At 43.8% G+C, this 25212-nt stretch overlaps 1 protein-coding gene across 1 annotated transcript in view; it reads left to right on the top strand.

Moving 5' to 3' along the window:
* The first annotated feature begins 2122 nt into the window (after positions 1-2122).
* Positions 2123-25212, top strand: part of fam184aa (family with sequence similarity 184 member Aa) — a 31561-nt gene continuing 8471 nt past the window's right edge. Inside the window, exons 1-14 of the mRNA XM_061067239.1 lie at positions 2123-2299; positions 10494-10571; positions 11989-12123; positions 12374-12472; positions 13815-14021; positions 14436-14609; positions 14809-14970; positions 15612-15747; positions 16269-16450; positions 16528-16713; positions 19224-19346; positions 19427-19588; positions 21465-21586; positions 21953-22103. Coding sequence (XP_060923222.1) covers positions 2123-2299; positions 10494-10571; positions 11989-12123; positions 12374-12472; positions 13815-14021; positions 14436-14609; positions 14809-14970; positions 15612-15747; positions 16269-16450; positions 16528-16713; positions 19224-19346; positions 19427-19588; positions 21465-21586; positions 21953-22103 — 2094 coding nt within the window. The remainder of the gene's footprint in view (positions 2300-10493; positions 10572-11988; positions 12124-12373; positions 12473-13814; positions 14022-14435; positions 14610-14808; positions 14971-15611; positions 15748-16268; positions 16451-16527; positions 16714-19223; positions 19347-19426; positions 19589-21464; positions 21587-21952; positions 22104-25212) is intronic.

Genomic DNA, 25212 nt, shown 5'->3' on the forward strand with positions numbered 1-25212 from the left:
CACCGGGCTCCTGGGGTTGCCTACACACTTTATTATTTAAAGGAATAAACTAGGATCATGATTCAGTAAAGTGAAGTGCAGGCCAAGAGAGGTTTTAGTAAAGAAACGCTGCCATCTACTGGACATGAAGCGCAAATACAGCAACATCATGGTGTGGTTACAGTATTTTTGCTGTAAAGTCTTTTAAATCATTGAAAGTTGTGATAGAAATAATCTAATTAAATACTTAACAGCTTACTGCATGACACTAACCTCTTTAACGCTGGAACTGGTTCTCCTTGGCGAGGAGTCTGAAGTCAGATGGTAGTGAGGATGATAGTGATGAAGATGAAGATGCTGATGGTGGTTATGATGAAGATGAAGACTCCCACAGCCGTTTTTAATCGAAACAACCTGCTCAATCAAACCGGCCTCCTCATAAACTCCACGTATCGCTTGAAAAAACAGTAGTAGCTCCTCTCATGAAACTCAAACACAGAAAAAAGTTCTTAAAAGTTGCTGTTTGTTGAACCTGTTGTTTCATTAGAGGCAACAGAGAAAACCAGAGTTTACTTTGTCCAGTTCTTGCAGCAGCAACACATTAAAAACAAGTTAGCTTTCAGGTCATGTTGCTAAAGTTCCTTCTTTTAGCTCCAAACTCCACCGAGGAGCGTTCAATTTCATTCAAAAACATTTCTCCTGGTAGCTCGTCCACTTTCTCACGTTTCCAGATGTAAAAAACCGACGGAGTTTCACGCATTTTCGGTAATTTCGCTTGGAAAACGCGTAATTAGCAACTTTTCTGTCGACAGGCGCCATGTTGCTTACGTAAGAGCTACGCGCCTGTTGCGTTCAAGTTCACCCGGAGCGTGACGTCACAAGCGAAGCGACCACCCAGAAAAACGTGTATATTTGATTTTTTTTCTTTTCGATCTCCCTAGAATTACAATAAATGTTTGTTCAGATTTTTTTTACATAAATCTTAGAGAAATCATTTCTGTGACAAATACAAATGTATAAATTAAAAATCCAGAAGGAAATATTAGTTTGTAATTAGTTTTTTTTAATTCATTTATGAATTTTTTGTTTAGTAGTACACAACACATATATTGAATCAACAGATCCTTCAATCATTTCTTCTGCAGTTCAAAAAAACGACTAGTAGGTGTCACTGCAGGACCAGTCGTCGCTTCAGCTTGAGAGTGATGTAATGCAGTGAAGTTTATTATAATTTATTTAGACAATAGAAGAGGTAGACATAAAAAATAGATTATCAAACTATTATAATACACTTTTGTTTATCAATTTATGCAGTTTTTGGTTTATTTAAGTAAAAATGACAGTGTAGAAATATAAGTTGTGAAATACGAAAGTACAATCAACAAATACTACATGAAGAAGTACCCATTGATATATATTTTACAATATAAGATTATAATTATCGTAAAATAAACACATTAACATATAATAACAACACAAATGAGAGTAAAAATGAAGAAAATAAGAAAATAGACATAACTTTTTTGTTTTGAATATCCTGATTGTGAAACTAACAAGTAAGTGATCTGTAAAATACAGGTAGTGGAGTATAAGTATTTCTTTAAGTGGAGTAGGGTAAAGTGGCATATTTACAGTACAGGTACTAGATTACATTACTTGAATTAGTTACATTCCCTCATTGGTTATTGCGAAAAATATGAAAGCATGCATGTGATTTAATGTGTATTATGATGTATTAGTAGTAGTGGTGGTAGTAGTAGTGGTACTAGTAGGATGCATCCTATATTTACGACAGCCGTGAAGGCATCATCCTGCAGATTGTGTGAGGCTGTAAGAATTTTTTTATATAAAAGCTGCATTTTCCCACTGTGTGCTGTAATTAAACACACCGCGTGCACGTACGCGCTGCGTTAAACCAACTGAGCCCGGGCGCGCGCCTCGTAGCAGGGGGCGGGGGGCTTGAGCATCTGGCGCGCGTGCCCGCTCCTCTCATCACCTCCTCCATCCATCCCGTGCCCGCGCCTCCGCCGCCGCTCGTCTCCCTCCGCCAGTGAAGACGAAGCACAAACACAACAATGGCAGCTTCTGCCGCGTAGCTGCGGCTGTGGTGCAGGAGAGAGCGATTTCTTCATTCCCGGGAAAAATGGCGACGGGGGCGGCGGGCTGGCAGCCCCCGTACAGCACCTCCACCTCCGGCAGCAGCAGCACCAAGTACTCCCTCTCTCCCACCCCCAGCATGTTCTACGACGGGAGCCTGGCGCTGGAATACACTCAAGACCTGCATCTGAAGATGAGCAAGAAGATAGCACAGCTCACCAAGGTGCGTGCATGTGCATGGGGGGGTGTGTGTAGTGATGTGGATGTGCGTCCTGTAGAGAGGATGCTGATGCGGGATCATATGTAAACATGCTGGTGAGGAAAGGATGGAGCTGCTGGTGCTGTCCTGCAGGTCTCCATGTTTGGTGCTGATGCTGAGAGCTGCTGGTGAACAGTTCTTCATCCCTGCATGCTGCACAGGTCAGAGGTTTCCCCCGGAGACTCAGAGGCTGGGGCTGTTATTCATCAGCAGTTTTTAAGGACTTGCCCAGAAGGAGTTGTGATCCACTACAAGAGAGAGAGACGATCAAAGAAAACTCTCCTCATAAGAAAATGCAACAGCGAATAAGAAAACACTACGGCAAAAGTAATGACAATTGCATAGATGGAAACACAATTGGAAATGAGAAAACATTCGCATTAAAAAGAAAAGACAACAGTGAATAGCAACATACAACTGTAAATAATCAAATATTACATGAATAAGGAAAGTAAGAAAACACAACAGCCAATAGGTAAACCCCATAGTTGTATTTCCTAATTGTCCCTTGTGATTGTCACCTCAGGGCCACCGTAGTCTCCTCCTGTGATCTTCCTCCTCTCTACAGGTTTCTCCTCTTCCCCCATGCAGAGCTGTGACTGTGCTGGATTTCATGGCCCCCATAGCTGAGAGCTCTCCAAACGCCTGGAGGAGTGTGTGGCTGTGAATGTACCCTCGGCCACACCGCTCTTAAACCTGTGTGTGTGTCTGTATGTGTGTGTGTGTGTGTGTGTTTCTGCCCTGCTCGCCACCCAGGGGCTGAGGGAAGTTATGTAATGTCGGAGGGATGCAGGGGCTCGGCTGCTTCTCTGTTGTCCACCTGAAACCTCCGGAGCGTGCAGTTGTGTAGTAGCCTGAGGTTTCAGGTGGCAGCTGCGTTATTAATGTCTTATAGTGTGAAGGTGGATAAATAAAGCAGCTTATAGGAGCATGCTTGTGCAAGGGGGGGAGACAAAGGCAGGAGGAGAGGGATTTTACATAACAGACACGGTGATACCATCCCAGTGCAGAATTACACAGTGTGGATAAGCTGCACAGATATCCACAGGAACGTGGACATCCAGGATTAGAGAGAGGCGTTTCGGGGGTTGATTAAAACGAGGTTGGCAGGACAACGGCGGCGGAGTTACGGTCCAGAAACGACAAACTGATCCCGTTGATATCCCTCGTGAGAATGTTTGTTGTGCATCCGTCCAGATCCTCCCCCCCTCTGGTGGAAATGGAGGGGAGAAGAAATCGATATCCAGATGTAAACATAAGTCTTAGTAGCCACACTGCTAATGAGCTGCCAGGTCTGTAGAGAATGTGGAGATTACACAGTGAATAATATCAACCTGCGACTTCTGCTGTGTGAGAAACTCTCTGTTAATCTTTCGGTGGATTAACAGAAACATAATCTATTTCATTATGAGTCACAAAGTATGTTTATGTTCTTCTTGAATGGGATAACTTCAGATCAGCTTCAGGGAAAGTCTTCAAATTTTGGGAAAACGTTCACTTGGAGTCAAAGATGAACTGATGAGATTTTGGCGCCTGGAGGTCAAAGGTGACTACCTTATTTGAATCTGGTTTGAATAATATTTAATACGAGGAAACTATGATAGCCATAATGAAAGTTGAGACAATTTATCTTTAATTTTCTAATTATTTCTACAGTAAAATGACCTGAAACTTGACTTACAGATAGCGGGGCTCAACCTGAACAAGAGTAAAGTGAAAGTTAAGGATTTTTTTATACTTCTGCACCATTAAATATGTAGAAATATATACAGAGAGACTGCACTGGTTGGTGGACGCCTACAACTGCAGTATGGTAAATTCTAGTTTATTTTAATATGACCTGGTACAAGCTTATCTTGGTATATCTGAATATATTTGGGTTTTGAGTTGTATAATAATTGCAATAATACAAATAATTGTTATTAGTATTCAATCTTTTCCCACCGTAGTAAGATGTCTGAGATCCTTAGTCTCAAAACCACATGTAAAATGTATCTGTCGAGTTATTTCAGGCATTAGATCGTATTTTTTGCTGCACTTCTGCTTTTGTATTCTCCAGCCTCCTTGAAAGCCCGGAGCACTTCCTTGTCTCCTGTATCCAGATGTCTTTAGCTTTTAAAAAATTGAAAGTGTTGTGGCAGAGCTGTGGCCCCTCGCTCATCCTCGTGTCCCGGCGTCCGCAGGCTCCTGCTCTCTGTTCACGAGTCGTGCTTAATGTGGCGCATGTGTTGCTCGTCTGTGGAAACGTTTTCAACTTCAAATGAGTGAATCAGACGTCGCTTCACGGCCAGTCCCGTGTCTGATGTGTGAGGTGCAGGAGCATTTCTTTTGATTTCTGCAAAATGAAGCTACTGCATTGTGTTCATTCATTCTTCAGCGATGCTTTCAGGTAGAGCAGGAAAGTGAAATAGAATTCTGTTCCTGACGTAAGGTGTCAGCTCAAATAGCATTTTCTGCAGAGCATTGTGATGTCACAGTGAAGTTGACCTTTGACCTGTTGCATACAAAATGTCACCTCTTCATTATTTTATCCTATTGTGCATTTGTATTACATTTTCTTTCAATTTTAATTCTTGAGCTACGGCCCAATCAAAATGTCCTGTGTGTGGTCATTGTGACCTTGTCCTTTGACCTTTGACCATTAAAAGTGTATTAGGTCGTCTTTGAGTCCACCTGAACGTTTGCACCAAATTTGAAGAAAATACCTCAAGGCAATCTCAAGATATCACGTTCACGAGAGTAGAATGGAGAGTCAGACGTGCCAAAAATCCATAAACAGTGAATTAATCAATGAAACGCTTCATATCTCAATTTCCCAGAACCACCACTGATGTCTTCAGATCACAACAGTCCAGTTCTCTGTCATTTGAAGAAGTAAAGCAGCAAATCCTCCCTGTTCAGAGCGTGTTTGATTTTCGTTTGCTTGAATATTCAAGCAGTAATTACAGTTGACTGATTGATGAATTAGCTCATTATCTCAGCCTCACAACCAACTGGACAGAAGTGGTTAACCACCACTCCAGAGAGAAACTGGCTGACTGATTTTATTCATAAACCAGTAGGAAATGTAGAAGATTTTCCTTTGCTTTGGTTGAATCTCATTGATTTTATTTCTCTGCTGCACGCGAGTGACAAACGAACCCTGAGAGGTGTCAGTGGACGGTCCAGGATCAGTTGTGGTGCTGGTACAGTCGGGGGGGAGATGCTCAGTTCTGACTCAGACTCTCGTCACATGTAATCGGTTTAGTGGCCTGGAACCGCAAAGATTTAAATAAGACATCGTGAGTTTGGCCTTTCCTCCTCTTGCATCATTTTCAGGAGCAATAGCTGTAATCAACCACTCAGCCGATGTACACTGAACAGCCGTCAGGAAGAAGGAAATCCAGATTCTTTTGCCTTGTTCAAACACCGACGAGCCCTAAATCAATTGATTTCCCATATTAGAGGTCAGAGGTCAATTAAAGGCGTGCAGCAGTACAAATACCAGCATCTACAGGACGAGATAAACATTTATAAAATCTCTATTGAAGCAAATGTTGTAAAACTACCCTTTCGATCGATCTGTTTGATGGAGGAATCTCGTCTCATGTTTTAAACACGAGTTCCATCAGTAAATGACCACAGCTGAGATGAGACTTATGTTGACCGGGCGCCCGAGGATGTTTCCCCTCAGTTTGTTCCTGAATCACAGGAAACACTATTTCCTTCTTCCCAGAGAGGCTCGGTGTGCCATCACACTTTCCCTGCTCTGATGTGGTGTGGTGATGCTCGGGGAGCAGCGTGTGTCCTTGGAGCCTCGACAACAAAAGGAAGGAGCCGGCTCAAAGAGCTTTTACACCACGACAGCGAGGACACAGAAAACAGTCCTCATCCATCAGTGTGCTCCATCCGAGACGCTGAGGGATCCTGTTCAAACTCCAGCACCACCGAGAACCAGGCTTTCATTAATCCTTTAATTAGCGAATATGATGCTAATCCCGTGAAAATGATGAGAGCACAGCAATAGAGTTTTGTCGGAGGAGAATGCTGCAGTTGTTCTACAGGCATTCGCGGCCTTTGATCTGCGGCTCAGTCAATAGCGATCGAGTGTAGAAAACGTCCTGTGGCCTCAGAATCCTCCCTCCTGTGTTTCCTCACTTTCGCTCTGTATTGGACATCGTGGTGATGAAAAGACTCGGACTGTAAATCTGTTATTTGGATTCAATTTTGTGACTGGCCACTTATTCGCCCACCTCTGTATTATTTACAGTTAGGGTTGCAAAATTCCGGGAATATTCAAAGTTGGAAACTTTCCATGGGAATTAACGGGAATTAACGGGAATTAACGGGAATTAACGGGAATAAACTGGAAATGTTGTGGGTAATTTATACTAACTGTATTAACCTTGTCATTTACAGACATATATATAAACATTTTGTTTTTTCATTGGCTGATTTGAGCCCTGAGGAAACTTTGGGCACTTGACTATATGCTTCTGCATCGTTGTGTCATTCTTAACATAGGTGTTTGCACAGTATTTGCAAATGTACACAGCCTTTCCTTCCACATTGGATGGGGTGAAATGTCTCCACACATGAGATAGTGCACGTGGCATTGTTCTGTAGAAGAAGATGAGAAAAAAGTTTGTAAAAAAACACTAATGCAATGCCAGAGATATAAATAGTTAGCCAAACAATTGGAATAGTCTGTAAAAATATTTTACAATTGATGGATAAATTAATGGAAATAGGCTAGATGAACAGATGGACAATCCTCAATAAGCATGCTAATATATTTTCCCCAGTAATATCATCGAAACTTACCTGACTAGTCCTGTACACTACAGCAGGCCTCAATAGTGCTGTAGTGTGCAGGATGCTGGGAGTTATCTGTGCATGTGATGGAAGAATGCCCTATTTACAGTTAATGTTCCCAGATGTAATTGTGTCCGATTGGTTGAGATCCATGCGTGGATCGGCAGAATCTCAATACCAGGTGCACGATGGTTCATATCCAGGAATTCTCGATTCCTATCTGGACTTGAGGGAGGAACAGGGACCTGTATTCTAATGTCCACAGTGATGATCGAGGCGGAAAGAGAAAGCTGTGATTTTACAGCCCAGCAGTTCACATTAAATATAAATTATAAGGAGCATGAATATTATAGGAAAAAACGAAAAAGGGCACCTCCATTAAAAGTCCATCGTCGTCCACCTGAAAGGTTTTTTATTTTTAACTGTTTCCTCTGCAGCGTTCGTATTTGGGCTATTTTAGCTTCTTCTATTTTGGATCACACAACCACGAGAGGAAGCTTTTATCTGCATGTACAAGCATCTTTAACCAGTTTGTGGATATCGTATGTTGAGGAGGGGGCACGAGGTAGTTTCCTCTCACAGCAGAACCTATAGGAAGTGGTCAGCTGCAACAGGGACAGTGGTGCACGAAGGCCATTCTGGAGATCCTGCTGCTGTTTTCCAGCTCTGAGTGTGAGGCTGCTGCAGGCTGCTGTGTCGCCTTCAGGCTCGGTTTGATCGGAGCCTGTGAAACCCCCCAGCCTCTCGGAGAAGGGAGGAAGAAGCTATTAGCTGTCACTCTCTCTGTTTTCTTTCATTTCATTGTGAAGCAAGTCACATCCAGGGAAGACCGTTCGCACGCTCTGCTTCTCTTTCATGTGTCTGCTGGTGGGGGGATGAGCCCAGAGGAGAATTACATGAAAAACAAATGCTGTGGCACGACGGACATATTCAAATTATACCTGCTGTATTACAAATACATATATTTGTGTTGACCTGTTTACAGCACACACACTTCTCAACTCTCCTCTGAGACTGTTAATCAGCCGGTCGCGGCTTGTCAGCTTGTCAGCTCTCACCTGTCCGCTTGACAGATATCAATAAATTCTGTTACAACACGTTTCAGAACACACAATGTGCATAGAAATGTGGATTTAAGGTTTAAACCTGAGTATTGCAATGTCAAGAAAGAAATTGTAGTCATTGATGTCAGGACGGATAAAAGGTACAGTTAATATCTCAAAACCATCAAATCCCGAGATTGAATTGTACAAGTTCCCGATTTTAATTTGTTTTAGAAAAAAGACCTGGATCTGAACCTTTCTTGTTCCAGATCCTCGCCCAAAATTTGAGGTTTCATGGAAATCTGTTAAGTAGAAAAAGAAAGAAAACTAATAATACAACCAGCAAAGAAACAGACTTAACAGACCCATATACAGTGTCCTGGTAACATGGAATTAAAATGTGTACAAGGAATGTCATTTGGAAGAGCAAGGGATCTGCAGGGGCCCCCACAGTGATCCATCTCATTATTTAACATGTTCATGAACCATTTATTTTAGTTTTCTCCACCAATTACAGTAATTGATTATCTTCCTAATTATTGCGGCACAACCCTGAAAGAACATGTATCTTTGGGGGTTGTGATGTACAGATATTTTTAGAAACACTTGTTATTATTCCAGTCCTTTAATGGATATATACGTTATTGCATAATTTAATTTGCAATAGAGCCGTGTTTGGATAATTCAAAAATATATTCAGCTAATTTGTGGGAAGCAAGCGTTAGTGTTCGAGACTCAAATAGCAATGCAAAGTATCTTAATTCCCTTCGAGATGGAGAGAGGAAGAGGGAAGGGGGAGGAGAGGAGGAGAAGAAGAACAAAAAGAGGAAGAGATAAAAGGGGTGAGAGCAGAGGGAGAGGAGAGAGAGAGAGAGATGAAAAGCAGCAGGCACAGCAGCATTATTAAAATAATCATGTATAATTGAAGGAACATTTCTATAGCTGGCTCACTGAATCAAAGGCTCTCGGAGAACAGGGGTCTACCTGACTCTGATTCTCTGTGGAGGCACCAGCAGTGATGAGGTAAATAAACACATGAGTGTGATGATTGTCTCAATTCTTCCCATTTCAAGTATTAACTCATTTTTCATTTATCATCATCTGACTTTTGAATCAAGGTCAATTGTGAAAAGGCCATTGAAGATTGAATTAACAGTGCAGCAAGTTTTACAACACAATTTGAAATCGCTTCTTCTTCGCCGCTCTTAAAACAGTCCTTACAAGTTACAGAATGTTTTATTTGTGCAATATCAACAACACACTTGGTGAAGAGAAAAGTTGGTGAAAGTGGTGAATGTTATTCGTGGTTTAAGTTAGTTTCCTGCCAACAAACTGTGGCTCTCCTTGCTCTTGGCGGGGGTGTAATTAAGCTGACCATGACTGAATATTAGCTGCTCACCAGGGGCTGCAATTTGCTGAAGCTTTTTTTTTTTTGCATATCATTTACCTCCAGCACTTCTAAAACCAACTCCTAATCCTGGTGGATGGAGCAGCCATGACTGACAAGATGTTATTAGGTTTTTGGTGTGTGCAGCAGCCCGGGGGGGGGGGGGGGGGGGGGGGGTGTCTCACAGGTGATACTACATGAGACAAACTGAGATGGAAAGTTGTTTTTTGTGCTGACTCTGAGACATGATATGTAGGACAAAACACTTTAGAGAAACCGCAGACAGAAGAAATGAGAAGAAAAACACCAGAGTATCTAGAGACAGCAGCACAGTGCAATGCAGACTTTTTATTAATATTTTTCATAATTTATATTCAATGTGAGCTGCTGGGCTTTCTCTTTCTCCCTCCATCATCACTGCGGTCATAGATAGATATAAAGATGGACCACCTTCCAGAAATGAAGCCAAAATATCTCGGATATGTTGCTGTCAATCACAACGTGTCACCAAGTCAAATAATAGAAACTAAACTTAGCTTAAAAAGCATAAATACAACAATAAACGACCGTATTTGATGTGTGTTTACATATCATGTTCTTGTTATTCTGGCTCTATTTGTTAAGTTTGCCTGATCCTGATTTATCTTGGTTTCTTTGACAGTTCAAACGTTAAAGAAAAATGAGACAAACACAAAACGCTCAGTAAAATTGGTTATGAATCATCGTCTTCTGTCTGTGGATTACACTTCTCTTTAATCAAACCTGCTTCTCTCCTCTCTTGAAGATACTAGGATTCATTTTGTTGCCGGGCTGAGCTTCATTTTGGAACTATTGATCTGATATAGAAACAGTTAATCAGAGCCTTTTCTCTCGCTCTCGCTCTCCCTCTCTCTCCCTTCTTCACTCTGTTGTCTCATCTTCTTCCTGTCTCCAGGTTATTTACGCTCTGAACACCAAGAACGACGAGCACGAGGAAGAAATCGAGTCTCTGAAAGACGCCCACGAGGACGAGGTACGTACGTCACCACGCTTCAAACGCTTGTGAATGTTTACAGCACTTAAAGTCACTATCTAATCATCTTTGAAAAGGTCAAAGGTCGTCTCACTACTCCAGAAATCAGTTATCATGACCACTGATATATCATAGGTTTCCATGGGGATATTTGTTCTCCTGAAGGAGTCTTTCCTTTACATGTATAGTTTTTTAGCGACTCAGAATCGTGCACCAGTGGGTGATTCAGCTGCACGCCACCCGCCTGCAGGAAGCCAGGTCCACGCTGCATTGTGCACACACAGCGAACACAGATCCGAAAATCTTGCAAAACACATTTGCTGGGAAAATAAATCAGGCGTTTCCATTAAGGCAGCGCAAAGAGGAAACTGCCAACCCAGTATAAAAATGTCCAAGTGAGGCCCATGTGAGAATACAGCAGGAGAGCACCTTCACCTGCAAAAGGCAAACCCTGGAAAAACGGCTTGTTTTTTCAGAACAGCTTCGATGCTGCTCTGCATTTGCGCTCAACTCCAAAATCCCCTAAAGGTGTTTTATACCCATCAACCTGTTCATTGACTCCTTTTGCTCTGTTTGCAAACATAAGAATAACCGGTTCAATAAATCTCTGCATGCAAGATGCTGCTGTAAATAATATGCAGCCGCAGCATCTTTTGTTTTCCAAAAGCTTCTCCAGATTCTCCACTTCACTGCCTGTAGTATATCATCATTGATGTTGATGGGTAACAGCCAACAACACACCCACCACCCACCGTTACTCCAGAGATCAGAATGCTTTCTATTCACCGTGCAGTGGATTTTCTCCACTGATTTCGCTGACGTAAAACAAATCTGACTCCAGATTAAAACTCGCAAGTTCATCGCACGGAGACCGAAGCTGATACGAGACCGTTTGAAATGTGTTGGTGTCTTCGCAGCTTTACCGTACCGGGTTCTGAGCGGGTAATTACATTTGTGTCGCTTTCAACTGTTAAATTCTGCGAGTGGGACTTTTCGCTGCTGCCAAGACACATTTCTTGGAGGCAGTCGTGTTTTTCTGGCACTCGCTTTTATTTATTTCTATGTTTTGTACCGTTAGTTGGTGTTCCCACCTACACTCTGTAAATCCTCCATAATAAAGTGATGAAGCAAAACCATGGCATTCTATTTCAATTTATATTACTATGGAGTAATAGGGGCATATTGACAAGGGATAACATTTGGAGATTCTTTTGTTATTACAACTTTATTTATTCACGTCATATTAGAACTTTAATCTCATTAATTTTACGACTAGATTACAAGAATCAAGTTGTGATATCACGACTATATTCTCAAAATCTAATTAATTTTTCGGCTTCTACAGGCCCTAATAACTCTGGTACAATTGTTTCTAGGGCATTACAGGTGTTGTCTGTTTTTGTGTTCTCCTGCTCAGGTCCAACACATCGTGACAGAGACCAGAGACAAAATCATGCAGTACAAGAGCAAGATGGTGGACGAGGCGGACCTGCGGCGGCGGCTGGCCAGTCTGGAGGAATCCGTGGAACTGCACGAACACATGAAGAGACAGGTCGCTCACTGCTGCTGGGCACCATGGGGGGGGGGGGAGGGATGTGTGGAAACATCTGTAGAGCTTTACAGATGTCGTTATCTTCACGTCATCAGCCGCCTTTTAGTGACGGGAATTACAATCTGAGCTGAGCTGCTTCCAATAATCTCATGATACATCGCACACAGTGACGTAACCGCACAACATTGGAGTGTGTCGATATAGTGTGAAGTAATGTAATGCCGTTGTCGTGATGTTTTGTCGCTGTCAGGCTTTAGCCGAGTTTGAGATGTACAGACAGAGGATGGAGGACTCCCAGCTCTGCACCGAGGCCCAGCACACACAGAGAGTGGTTTCTATGAGCAGAGAGGTAAGGCTTCACCACACACACAAACACACACACACACACACACACACACACACACACACACACACAGACACACACACACACACACACACACACACACACACACACACACACACACACACACACACACACACACACACACACACACACACACAAAGACACACACACATGAGACTGGAGATTCATTGGGATTCCTAGGCCCAGTCCATGAAATATTTAATACTAGACTCACTCTAGCTATGCGTAAAAACAAAAATATCAGGTTTCTACCACCAGGACGACTAAATCGAGCCGTGACTCCAGTGAGTGGCTGCTGCTTGTTTTGCATTGTTTTAGTTTTCTCGTATGCAGCACTTGCTCCTCCGAGGTTTTGCGCTCGTCCACGAGGTTTCTCCTCAAAAGCCAACAGTGGCATCCCACTCAGACACAGCACATGCCAGTGGAATAGCTGTAGTTTACTTACGTTATTCATGCCATGTTTTCCCAGCGGAGTGAAGGTGTTGCAGGATTTGTTTGCTTCTTTTTGTCTCTCATTGTAACATGTTCTAGACCTAGACTGTATTTAAAGATGGACGACGCGTCTCCACTTCCTACCGTTGTACAAAATACAAATTTTGGCTGACTGGTTTAATTCGTGTCCCATCCACGAACATAGAGGAGGCGGAGTTTATGATTTATACTGCAACAAGCCACCAGGAGGCAATCAAGATGATTTAGCTGTCGACCATCTTTATATACAATCTATTAAAAAGTGTTAATTGGATCTGATGTGCTTACATACATCCTGTTTTGTCATGCCATGCATCACATCCCGTCATGACACAGCATCATACACGCCTGCTTCTGTCGAGTCTGATGGCCGTGGGCGTAAATGACCATGTGACGTGTGTTTCTCTGCGATGAGCTCGAGGCCCAAAGCGCTCGGCTCATCCTCACACCATCTGCGTCTGGAGTGGTCTGGGTCCGCTGTGGGACATGTCCCCCGTCTCTCCCTCTCGTCCCGGTTTGACTAAAGAGACGGCCTCTTTAGCAAAAGTCTGCTGGCGCCGCACGTCATCACATCTCACGCCACATTTTTATGTCTTGTTTTTCCAACCTGTCTGTCGCAAACACGGTCAAGTTGCTTTGTTGCTGCCGTTCGCAGGCGTAGCTTTGAAAGAACAAATTATGTGACGGCATGTAAGATAAAGGAATTCAATCATTTGCTCTTTTCTTAATTATGACAGAGGGATTTCGAAGAGATGCTCAGAGCATTTAGCTTGGCACAGGTAGCGATTACGTTGGCAAACAACACACTCAACGATTCCAACGGAAAAACTTAGACAAATGTTTCGTGGTTTCATAGGTGGAGGAGATGCGTCGGGATTTTGAGGAGAAGCTGCGGGCGTTCAGCCAGGCTCAGGCCCAGTTTGAGGCTGATAAGCGGCGAGCGATGGAGGAGATGAGGACCACCCACCGCCAGGAGGTGGAGGAAATCCTCAACAACCAGCAGAACCAGAGCGCCACCTCCACAGAAGACCAGGAGAAACTGGCCGAGCTCCATAGACAAGAGGTGGGCTGAGAGTGAGAGAGAAAAGGAAGATAGATGTGTCTTTTTTGGAAGGAACAAACCTTTGGATTTCAGTTAATACCACAAGTTTCTTGTTGGGGTAGCTGCTGTGTGAGAGGCTTTTTAAATCTTCAGTTTCTGGCATGAAAACTGAACAATGTAGGATTGTTTTGGTGGCGCACTCGACTTTTGAGTATAATGTAAACTTGAAGTGGTTAAAATCGGACCATGGACCTTTGTTGCATGTCATCTTCTTATTTTCTTCCCATTTTTTTAATTTCTTATCAACTGTTTACTGTCCAAAATATAACAGCTTTCCCAAAGACTAATCCTTTGAAACATAAAACAGTTATTAAATAGCCACAAAAGCCAGTTTGTGTTTTGGCATTTGACATTGAAATCCATATGGCGCTGCAGGTGGAGGCGTTGATGGAGAGGGTGGAGGAAATTACGAAGGACAAGGTCCGTCTGGTGGAGGAGTACGAGGCCAAGCTGGCAAAGGCTCAGGAGTATTACGAGCGGGAGCTGGAGGCCATGAGGAGGACACACCAGCTCACCACTGAGAACCTGCTGGCCTGGAAAAGGACGGAGGTGAAACCACAGACTCACTGTCCAAAGAAACCAGCAGCCATGTTTAATGAGATATATTTTAGCCTCCTTTTCTTTATTTTCCATATCAAACTTGCACTTTGTCATATACAAACCTCCAAAATGTGTTTTCCATGATGATTAACTAAACCATGCAGCAGAGTTATATTGAAATTATTGTTCATTTTCTGCTCGTGTCCAGGTGGAGCTGCGTAAAGAGTTCCAGGCTCAGGACGCGGCGCTGCAGCGCTCGCTGTCCAAGCTGAGGAGTGAGCTGCAGAAAGCTCAGGAGGAGGCGAGAGAGAACCGAGACAAGACCAACAGGCTGCAGACGTCCCTGGCCAACGCTGAGGGGACAATCAAGGTGTGTGTGTGTGTGTCTGTGTGTGTTTTCCAGGCCTTACTCATGTTGTGGAGACCTAAATCTGTTTACTTAAATCATATATCTATTCTTTTAAGGTTTAGGTCAAAGTTTTAGGTAAAGATTAGGCTTAGATTTAGGCTGGGTAAGGTTAGGCAAGTAATAACTGAGGTTAAGGTTAGAGTAAGTCTCCAGGAAGTCAATGTAATGTCCTCTGACAGAACTGTGTGTGTGTGTTCATGCATAAGTGGATGTCGTAGATTATTTTGGTAAATCTGATTCATCATCGCTTAGGACCGATCTCCCCAATAAACAGGAAGAGCACGAGAATCTCCTGTTGGTTACGTTTGGGCTGGAAATTGGGCTAAATTGGATGAAAAACTGTTGCTGAAAACAGATAAAAGTAAAAGCTCCGGGGCAAAAGTGAAACGGTTTTCAAGAATCGCTTAAGTGGGAAACCTAATGTAGTGTGCGCTGATGGTCCTGCAGGCAAATCTGTAGAGCAGGACGAGCTGGAAAGGTTCCTGTGACTCCAGGCGGGAGAGTTGTGACTGGGTTTTAAACCACACATAATGTTGGATTGTTAGAATTTGTGTTTAGGAAGTGTTTATGTGTGTGTTTATGTGTGTGTTTGTGTGTGGCAGAACCTGCACAAGCAGCTGGAAGAAGCCATCCAGGACGGAGAGATCTGGGTGATGCAGCTGAAGGACACTGAGTATGAACTCGACGGCAGCAGGGAGCGAGTGCAACAGCAGGCCACGGAAATCCTGCACAAAGCCAGTAAGAGACTCATTAACTGTGGAGTTTAATGGTCACAGATGCTTTTTAAATGTGTTAAAGGAATTATTCCTCATAGACTATCAACAACAACATTGTAACGCTACAAAGGGGGTTGAAAAACAGCAGTTTGCTTTTAAAGGGAATTTCCACCGTTGCCTATTTTAATATTTTGTGCATTTCGACTGTGCAGCTCCAGACTCATTCCTGAGCAAAAGGGCGCTTCTTGTTTGGAAAATTGTTTTGTTCACTTAGAAAGCTGTGGATTAATTTCATAATCCATTCACAAGATGAACATTTGTCATTTAAACTCTCCTCGTGCCTCTTTTTAAACATCTGCTCACATTCTTTTCTCTTGTTTGTCGTGTAGCAGTTTTCTCGCTGTTTATCAAGCGGCGTTTCTTCCTCAGAGGAACGTTTGAGCAGCTTAACACGAAGCTGGGATTCTGTTTGTTCTGTCGCTTCGGCTGCGAAGTCACAACGATTCCGAATGTGCCGAATGAGTTTGATGTGACTGTTCCCAGGTCAGATCGGCTCGCTGCAGGCCACCCAGATGTCCCACGAGGCAACCATCAGGAACCTGGACCAGGAGCAGAGTCGGCTGAAGGAGAAGATCAGCCGGCTGGACGAGGAGAGGGAGGCGCTGCTCAACCAGAGCCAGGCCACAAACGAACAGCACAAACAACAAGTGGTCGCTCTGGAGCAGGTGCTTTATTTTGAAAACACAATTCTAGTCCGACTCAAAAACTAGAACACGACTAAATCTTCTTCTCCCCTCCTCAGTCTCTGCGCGAGGAGCACCAGGGCTTCGAGAAGGAGCTCTCCCGACTCCGGGCGCACTACGAGGAGGAGACGCTGCGCTACAGGGAGGCGCAGGTCCGGGCGCTGGAGGAGATGGAGGAAAAGCACCAGTCCATGAGGGAGGAGGCCCAGCAGGAGAAGGAGGAGGAGAAGAGTGTCCTCATGGCGGTGAGCACCAACATTTTTCTGGTTTCAATTTGTTTCAAACAGTTTCTTTGTAATTTGCTTTAAGATATTTTTCAACTGTAGAAATAAATGTCTTGATCTGATGTTGTATATCACACGTACAGATTTGCTCTTATGGAATCAAACACTGTGTTTTCTTTGTGTTATATATGACTCACTGCTGTGAATGTGTCAAACCCTCTGCTGCCAAAAAAATCACAAGCTCAGCTCGAGCTGTTCTCTTGTGGTTTTTCAGTTTTCTGGACACAATTTTAAAAAACAGAGGGAGCCAGAGATTGTTTTATTGTCTTAGTCATTGATTAACCTTTTATATATTTATATATATGGACCCCATTGGTGATTAAACACGGAAAAGGCCCCAAGTGAAGTGACAAATTTCTTCGACAAAACCATTAATTTCGACAAAGCCCAGCTGGATGTTGCTCTCAGGGCTTTTATCTCTCTCTCAATTAACTTCCCTCCTCGGAGCAAGTGTCCTGGGATTTAAAAAACCAAGAAACGAGCGCCACCCCCCCTCCAGTGACTGCACACATTTAATTAGGTCAACATTAAGACTTAAGACATGAAAACAACATTGCTATCTCCCTGTATTTCTCTCTGCGTCCTTCATTTTCTCATCAAATGTTCCCCCGGTCTTTCATCCTAAAGGTTTTTTTTTTCCTCCTCCTTCTCCGTCCTCCGTCTCTGAGTTCAAAGTTGCTGCGCGGAGCGACTACAAATGTCCTCGTTGCCGAAGGAGCAAGAAGAACATAATCAAATTAGACAGGTTAAATGAATTCCCCCTGATTCGTTCACCAGCTACAACAACGTCGCATTACCGAAAACAAATGGTTTAAAGCAGGAAGGAGGAGGCGGCTCGATGCCTCAGCGTGCTGCCATTGCTCGGCCGGTGTGGGCTGTGAGCCGAGCATGATGGGTAATCCAGTAGAAGAAGAAACAACATAAATCATTTGGCAATATTTGAAAACTAATTCAATATGTAAAAACTAGAATAGAGCGCCCAACAGTCGCCTTGAATTCAGTCTCAAGTTCAAGTTTCAACAATTTTGTTCATCAACAAAGATCATAATCAAAATACACATATGTCGCAATGTTAAAGAAAATGGAATCAAATGATTCACACTTATCTGTCTCCACCTGCACTCAATGTAATTCACTTCTTTGTCCTCAAAACTCCAGATTATTCCCTTAAAATCTCAGCTTAAGTAAAGACGTTTTTTCTGTTTCAGTTCTTGAGTTTTAAATATTTTTTCTCTCTGTGTCTTTCCCCATGTTTCTCCTCTTTTATTGCTGTTTGAAGCTGACTGCTAATTGACTGGTTTTCATTGACATTAAACCCTGCCTCAAAGCCAAGTGACAGCGCAGTGTGTGTGTGTGTGTGTGTGTGTTTGTGTGTGTGTGTGTGTGTGTTTATAGATCCCCTGAAAGAAAGGAAGGGAAATGGAGAGAAGGATTACAGAGGGGTGGGGGGGTGAAGAAAGGAGACATTATGTAAGCCGGAGCAGTGCTGTGCTTCATTTTTGGATAAATGTCTGTTTTTATTTGGAGCGAAATTAAAGATGATGCACAGCGACAACTAGGGTGAAACAGAGAGGACGACAGAACTGGTCCTTTTATAAAAGAAAATATTACATTTAATGAATCCTTTTAAATGTTATCATTATTGTGAACACGATTTTTCAAGTGTGCTTTAACAAAATCTTTTTCAAATTTGGTACAAACGGACTCAAAGATGAACTGATTCCATTTGAGTGGTCAAAGGTCAAAGGTCACGCAACCTTATATAAGTCTAGAAGAAATTGTGCGTAGACTTAAACTGCACTGGTTGGTGGAGGCTTTCAACCGCAGGGTGGTTATTCTATTCTATCTGTTACAGTAACATAAATAGCAAAGAATAAACTTGTGTTTGTAGATTCTGCGCTGTGTATGGAGTGTGACTAAACTGCTGCAACAGAGCACAATGACTTTTTATTTCTTAAGATATAACCACTCAAGATTTCTATGCGAGGGATGAATAGAAAAACGAGAAATAGTCTAAATATAGGGAGAAAAGGAGAATTTCACGAGATAAATTCCGAGTGGCCCAGAAAGGCTTTATTGCTGTGGTGTGAGGATTATAGGAACTGGTTGGTTTTCACTGGATGGCCTTTTAAGTTGAAATGACAACCCACGTGTCCCTCCCTCATTCAGCGGCCATGCTTCACACCCACCAGCTGCCACAACACTATATGGCACAAATGGGATTTACTGTTCAGTGGCTTCCCAACGCTCTCCTCCGTTTTTTAAAGATTATACTCTCAGGGTATTTCACTATAAACGCCTTTGGAACTGTATTCCTGTTCCTGCAAACGGGTCATCGTGCTTTCATACACACACACTTATTTGCAAGTACATGACTGGGTTCTTCGTCAAGGAACATTGCCAAATTTCTAATCGATCCTTTCTGTCCTTCCTCACTGGCTGATCCATCCTTCCTCCTTTTGCTCCTGCAGAAAATGAGTCAGGAGTTTGAGATCAAGCAGCTGTCGCTGGAGGAGCAGCGGGACCGTCTCCAGCAGCAACTGGACAACCTGAAGGAGGAGCTCTCGGCCAAACTCAACATGGCCAACCAGGAGGTACGAGACCTCGAGTCGGCTCCTCTGGAAAACGTGACCCATCTCATTGCACGTTCTAACCCTCTGGTGATCCCCTTTAGGTGTCCCACCTCCAGGAGCTGGTGAGGGAGGGGCAGCAGAGCATGGGCTCGGCTCAGACGCAGATCAGCTGTTTGAAGGAGACTCAGGAGAAACTCAGGATAGAACTGGACGCGACCAGAGCCCGAGTCCGGGAGACCAGTAACCTGCTCACTGACCTACAGGTAAAGAGAAGAAGTGGTGTGATCCAGAGTAAAGTAAATAAATAATAGTGTCTGGAAGATGCTGTTCGTCTAGTCATTCAGGTGATCGAGGGGGGGGGTTAAACACAGCCAATCAGAGACTCTGTTAATCCTTGCTTAGTCATTCAATGTGACATTCAGCCAGCAGGTTTGTCAGTCACACACTGCAGTCGAGCATAAACCCGTCGGCCAATCAAATTCAACTTTTCAACTGTAATGTGCTTAGTGTTAATGATGTCAGGAAGGGACAGAGGCAAACAAAGGAAAGGAGAAAGAGAGAAGAGGATATTGATGGATGCACTGATGGCTTGCCGGGTGAAGGGATGGATCCAATAGAATAATTGTGCAGGAAAAATTAATTGTTGTCAGAAGGGACGGACGGAAAGAGAGGAGATGAGAAAGAGAGAAGGGGGATGGATAGAATAGAATATGGATGGAAGAATGGATTGCTTGGAGAGGACATTGAGAAACCAGGGGAGGAGAGGAAAGCAGGCAGCACTGAAGGCCAGCTGTGAGTTAATGATGATGAGGCCATTATGAGTTTAGTGGTCCTGAGATTGAAGAGCTGGTGTGAGACACAGAGAGAGTGTGAGTCTGAAATTGGCTGAATCTTTGTTTATTATTACCTTTTATATAAAGAATAATGTTCGTCTATTCCTAGTAAAAAAAGCCACAGTACTTTAAAAACACCCAATGGAGATAATTTAAATCATCACCATGGCTACTAAGTATCCTCAGCCGACAATGAAAACATCAACTCTGAAGTCAAATAAATGAGTAAGACACAACTGCTGGAAACTGATGAGAGACACAGCAGACAGAGCGGCTGAATGAGGAGCAGATAATTACATAAAACTGCTAAGTGGCGCTCTTTGCTTTTCCCACCAGCTCGTCTATAAAAAGACGGAGGATTGTATCTTTCACCCGCAGCCCGAGCGCCGCTTCACAGCCAATCTAGACCAGCCATTGTTCGGCGGGATATGAACCCTTGAATGCCTCATTATGCTCTAAAAGGGATTGCAGAAAGAAGCGAGAACGGAGTGTGTGCAGAGACGCGTCGTTTCTTTGTGCCACTTGTGATGATAACACAGCGCTAATTGTCAGGTGCATGCATTTATGTTTGTGTGTTGAAATCGTAGAGTGTAAATAAAGATGGACGACGCGTCTTCAGCTCCTCGCGCCATCCAGAAATGAAGCTGAAATATCCTGGATGAGAACTATCCAGATGTTCACCTTCATTAACATTGTTTAACATTATCTCAGAGAATAATTCATGGCTCTTGATGAAAAACTGATATTTATGAGTGGGTGCAGTTTGCTGAATTCATAAAAAGTCAACAATGATCCCTTTTTTCTAACCTTCATCAAAAAGGAAAATTGCAAATAGTTCTCGTCTGGATTAAACTGCTCAAACTTTCCGCCCAGAAGCTAAAACACGAGAGCAACAGGTCTTTTTCTTTCTTAATGAGCTCGTCAGCAGATAAACCCGGAGCCTCCTGGAGCAGCTGCGAGCGGGTGACCCGGTGAAACGAGCTTCTGCCTTGAAAACCTGCGCATTACAAATGGCCCGTAGCTGTGGCATTATAAATAGACGTGGAGGTGGGCACGATGAGTCACCCAACTCTCGGCTATTGAAGCGCTGCATCTGGCCAGGGAGGAGAATTTGGGAGAATTTTCTGCTTCTGTTATTGTTAAAGGCTCAGGACTCTTTCAGCAACACTCACTCACTTTGGGTCATAGCCTCAGATTCACACTTTGACTCCCATATGTGATCGATTCCTTAACTGGACGAGTCTGTGAAGGGACGAACCAGTGGAGCATTCTGGCTAAACGTCTGTGTGCATGTGTGTGTCTGCAGGAGGAGATCGAGACTCAGAAACAGCAGCATGAGGCCCGAGTGATGTCCATCCGAACGGAGGAGAAACAGAAGATGGACAAGATGGGAGACGACTTGGACCAGCGATGGCGAGATGCACTGCGGTAAACGAAAAAAAGACGAGAAACATCCCCTGTCTGTCCTCACACATCTCACGCTGACAACCTATCCGTCTCGCTCCATCGTGTTTCGCTCCTTCCATTTGTTTTCTCGTTCATCTCTGTCATCTCTCGCCCCCTCCCCTTCACAATCACACTTGTTATCAGCGTAACAAGCAGACTTTGTTTTGCCAAAAAACACTCATGGATATTAATAAGGAGGGATGACAGAGGAACGAGGGTGGAAGCAAGTTAATTGAGGCGTGCGATATTCACCGATCTCCTTTTAGCAGGACGAAGTGCAGCAGAACGAGGACGCTGACAGGATGAATGATCATTCCCTTAAACTGTGTCTGTGATCTGACTGTGTAGGGAAGAGGTGCGGATGTTGAAGGAGGAGCTGACGGAGGAGTACGAAGCCGACAAGCAGGCGGCGCTGACGCAGCTCTCCCAGCAGAAAGAGCTGGAGATGATGGCGGCAAGAGAGGGCTGGCAGAGGAAGGTGGAGGACCTGCTGGAACAGGTGACACACACACACACACAAACACACACAGACACACACACACGTCCTAAAATGATCATAAAGGATTGCACGCACGACTCAGACAACATCATAATGTACAATTCGAAAAGAACACCGGTGCAGGTTCAGAACTGTAAATATGAATGGGAAAATATATATATTTAAATAAATCACTATAAGAAGCATGGATCAGTTTTCTTCTTGCAGCATCACATACGTTAACTGAGCTGCTCCTGGAAACTGCTTCAATGTCAGAAGGACGTCAACACCACTCACTGCTCGGTAATTCAAAGGAGTACATCCTATGAACTCCTGGAGAAGCTCTGTGATTGGACGGACAACTTGACCCACAAATTTGCAGCGTTGACCAATAGGAGCTCCTCCTGACGGTGCCGGAGCCACCATGGAGGAAGCTGCAGAAGCGTTTGAGCTCAGTTTGAACCGACCTATTTTCCTCTAAAGCCTCCTCTGCTGCACACAAGAGGAATGTTTTGCCGACACTTATTCAAAACGTCTCTTGAACAAATAGCGTGAACTTTTCTTTACTGACAAGTTTGTTACGCCAGGGAGATTTTTTACCTACTTCAGGGAAACTTTTAGATTAAATAACAAATGCAGAACGCCCAAGAGAACAAGCTGCCCAAAACAAAGAGAACAGAGAGAAGCTCGGCCCGTTGTTAGCCAGCCTGTTCTGTGTTTTACTTTTCTGTTGACAGGGTTTTTAAAAACTCTAAATCCCAAAACTACAGCAGAAGGTACGGACCACACGCACGCCACGCTGCATTGACCACAGTCTGCTTCCACAGCCAACACCTGGTGCAGGCAGGTGCACTAACTGTCACATATGCACGTACATCATCTGCTTTTAGAGGCTGATGAACGTGTTCTAGATGCGTGTTGTTCTACTTCTGTGACCAGTGGTGGTAAGGATATGAAGAGAAGCTTCCTTTTTCAGCTGCTCAGATCAGGAAGTTAAGATCTGTTGTATCAACAGTGAGACCCACTCGGCGCCGTGCTGAAAGCCCGGGCGCCCGTCCACTCACGCTCACGCGGCTGACAGCGCCGAGCAGAGTGCCCCCTGGGTAATTCAGAGCTCGGCTGAGTCACAACTGAAACCTCAAAGAGGCTCGTTCGGATTTTGCCAAGACGCCGGTGGCCTCGGATAAACGCTTTCTGACAAGCCGGCGCCAGCGTCCACCGATGCCAGCGTGGTAACTTTTCAGATGCACCCGCCCCCTCCTTTCCCGAGCCGTGACAAAAGTAGCTCAGGACAAGGCTCTGCAAAGTTAAAGGAGCCGTCTGATTCTGAAATTAATGTTGGCTGTTTTACACATTCATTAGTACTCTAGTGTTAATTTATCATTTGACTGATGTTGGCCATTAGCAGACATCTGTATGTGTGTTTGTTGTTTATTTAAAACAGTAGATGCTCAGTTTGAGAGGAGTCTGCTGATAGGAGTTTAAAAAAAGGGTAATTTCGCCTCATACTTCAATAATTCCAATGGGAAATTGAAAAGAATTTCCCATTAAAATGTCAGCCTCTTGTGTCCGTCTTTATCGGACAGAAACAACCATCAGACCATTCGATGGACACGACAATTATATGTGCAGCTGAAGTGGAAAATACATGGAGTGTCTGTGTTGCTCTATGTGTGTGTAGATGTAACATCATTATCTATAATGACTTATTTTTCATTGAGATAGTTTCATTACAAGGTCCCCACCCCAGGCTGCTGCTGCATGTGTGTGTGTGTGTGTGTGTGTGTGTGTGTGTGTGTGTGTGTGTGTGTGTGTGTGTGTGTGTGTGTGTGTGTGTGTGTGTGTGTGTGTGTGTGTGTGTGTGTGTGTGTGTGTGTGTGCATGTAGGGTGTTAATTGGCATTGGGATCACACACATGCACTACAGTTTTACTCAGATACTTCTACCGCATTAAGTCCTGGCCTGAAGACATCCACATGCTTATATTCAGTTACAGTCATAGCGCCACCTACTGGCACCAGGTCAAAAAAAAGATTTAGAGGTTGATGATGAATTATTGTGAAAATTGGGAGGTACCACGCAGAAGAGCAGAATATGATATATTATTTGTTCTCACAGTGTCCAGTGGTAACACACAGCTGAGTCAAGCAGTCTGTTCAACACGGCTCTCAGCTTGACTTAATCTTGCAGTTCTACTTATATTTCTGTAAATGAAAAGATGACAGGTCACGGACACAGGAAAGGGAGGATCAAGTGTACAGGTCAGCTGCCGGTCTTCTTAAATCCCTAACCCCACAAACTTCATCCCGGCCCTGCTCTCCGTCCTCTCATTTTAAATCCATCTTACCTTACAGTGGTTAATGTAGCACTGCTCCAGCACTAAATCCTGGGGGGGGGTTTAGCTGCAGCAGCCTGAGGAGGAGTGACGTGTGGAAGACCAGAGTCTCTCTGTGTGAGAGAGCTCCGCCATTCACAGCCACTCAGACCCCTAATAGTTCGGATATCTCCTGGAAACAAAGTAGTTTTCTGCTCTGTAATGAGGCTGACGAGAGTGGGCTTCATGTTGCTCGGCTGTGCCCGCTGTCACTCGCTGTCTGGAAGGCTGTCAGCTCATTGTTATGGGCTGTGAAACCTCCAGCTACAGTGTTTGGCTGATATCCATATGCCGGTATCTCCACCAGTGAGTAGCTGTCAAAGAGAAATCTAGACTCTCTCTCAGAAGCCAAAACAATCCGCGAGAAAGTGAGAGACTGACGCAGGAGGAAATACAAAGACTGATGTGCTTCTTGTTGATCTAATCAAGTGAGAGCAGCGTGTCGAGTGTGTTGCTCATTTTCTGGAGATGCATATTTTTATCAAATGACTCATGGGAGAAAGAGGGAGAAAGTTCATGTGATGTTACTGCACAGAAAACCCACGATTCCCAATATGCAGTTACAGTTTTTATGTTGTTGCTATCACGTTTTCAGGTCGTCCATTTGTCCGTCCTGTACTTGTGAACACGATATCTCAAGAACGCCTCGAGGGAGTTTCTTGAAATTGGGTACAGACGTCCGGCTGGACTCAAGGATTAACTGATTAGGTTTTTGGTGTCTAAGGTAAAAGTCACTGTGACCTTTCAAAAGCAATT

Source organism: Limanda limanda, chromosome 23 (assembly GCF_963576545.1).
Source record: "Limanda limanda chromosome 23, fLimLim1.1, whole genome shotgun sequence".
Lineage (NCBI taxonomy): Eukaryota > Metazoa > Chordata > Actinopteri > Pleuronectiformes > Pleuronectidae > Limanda > Limanda limanda.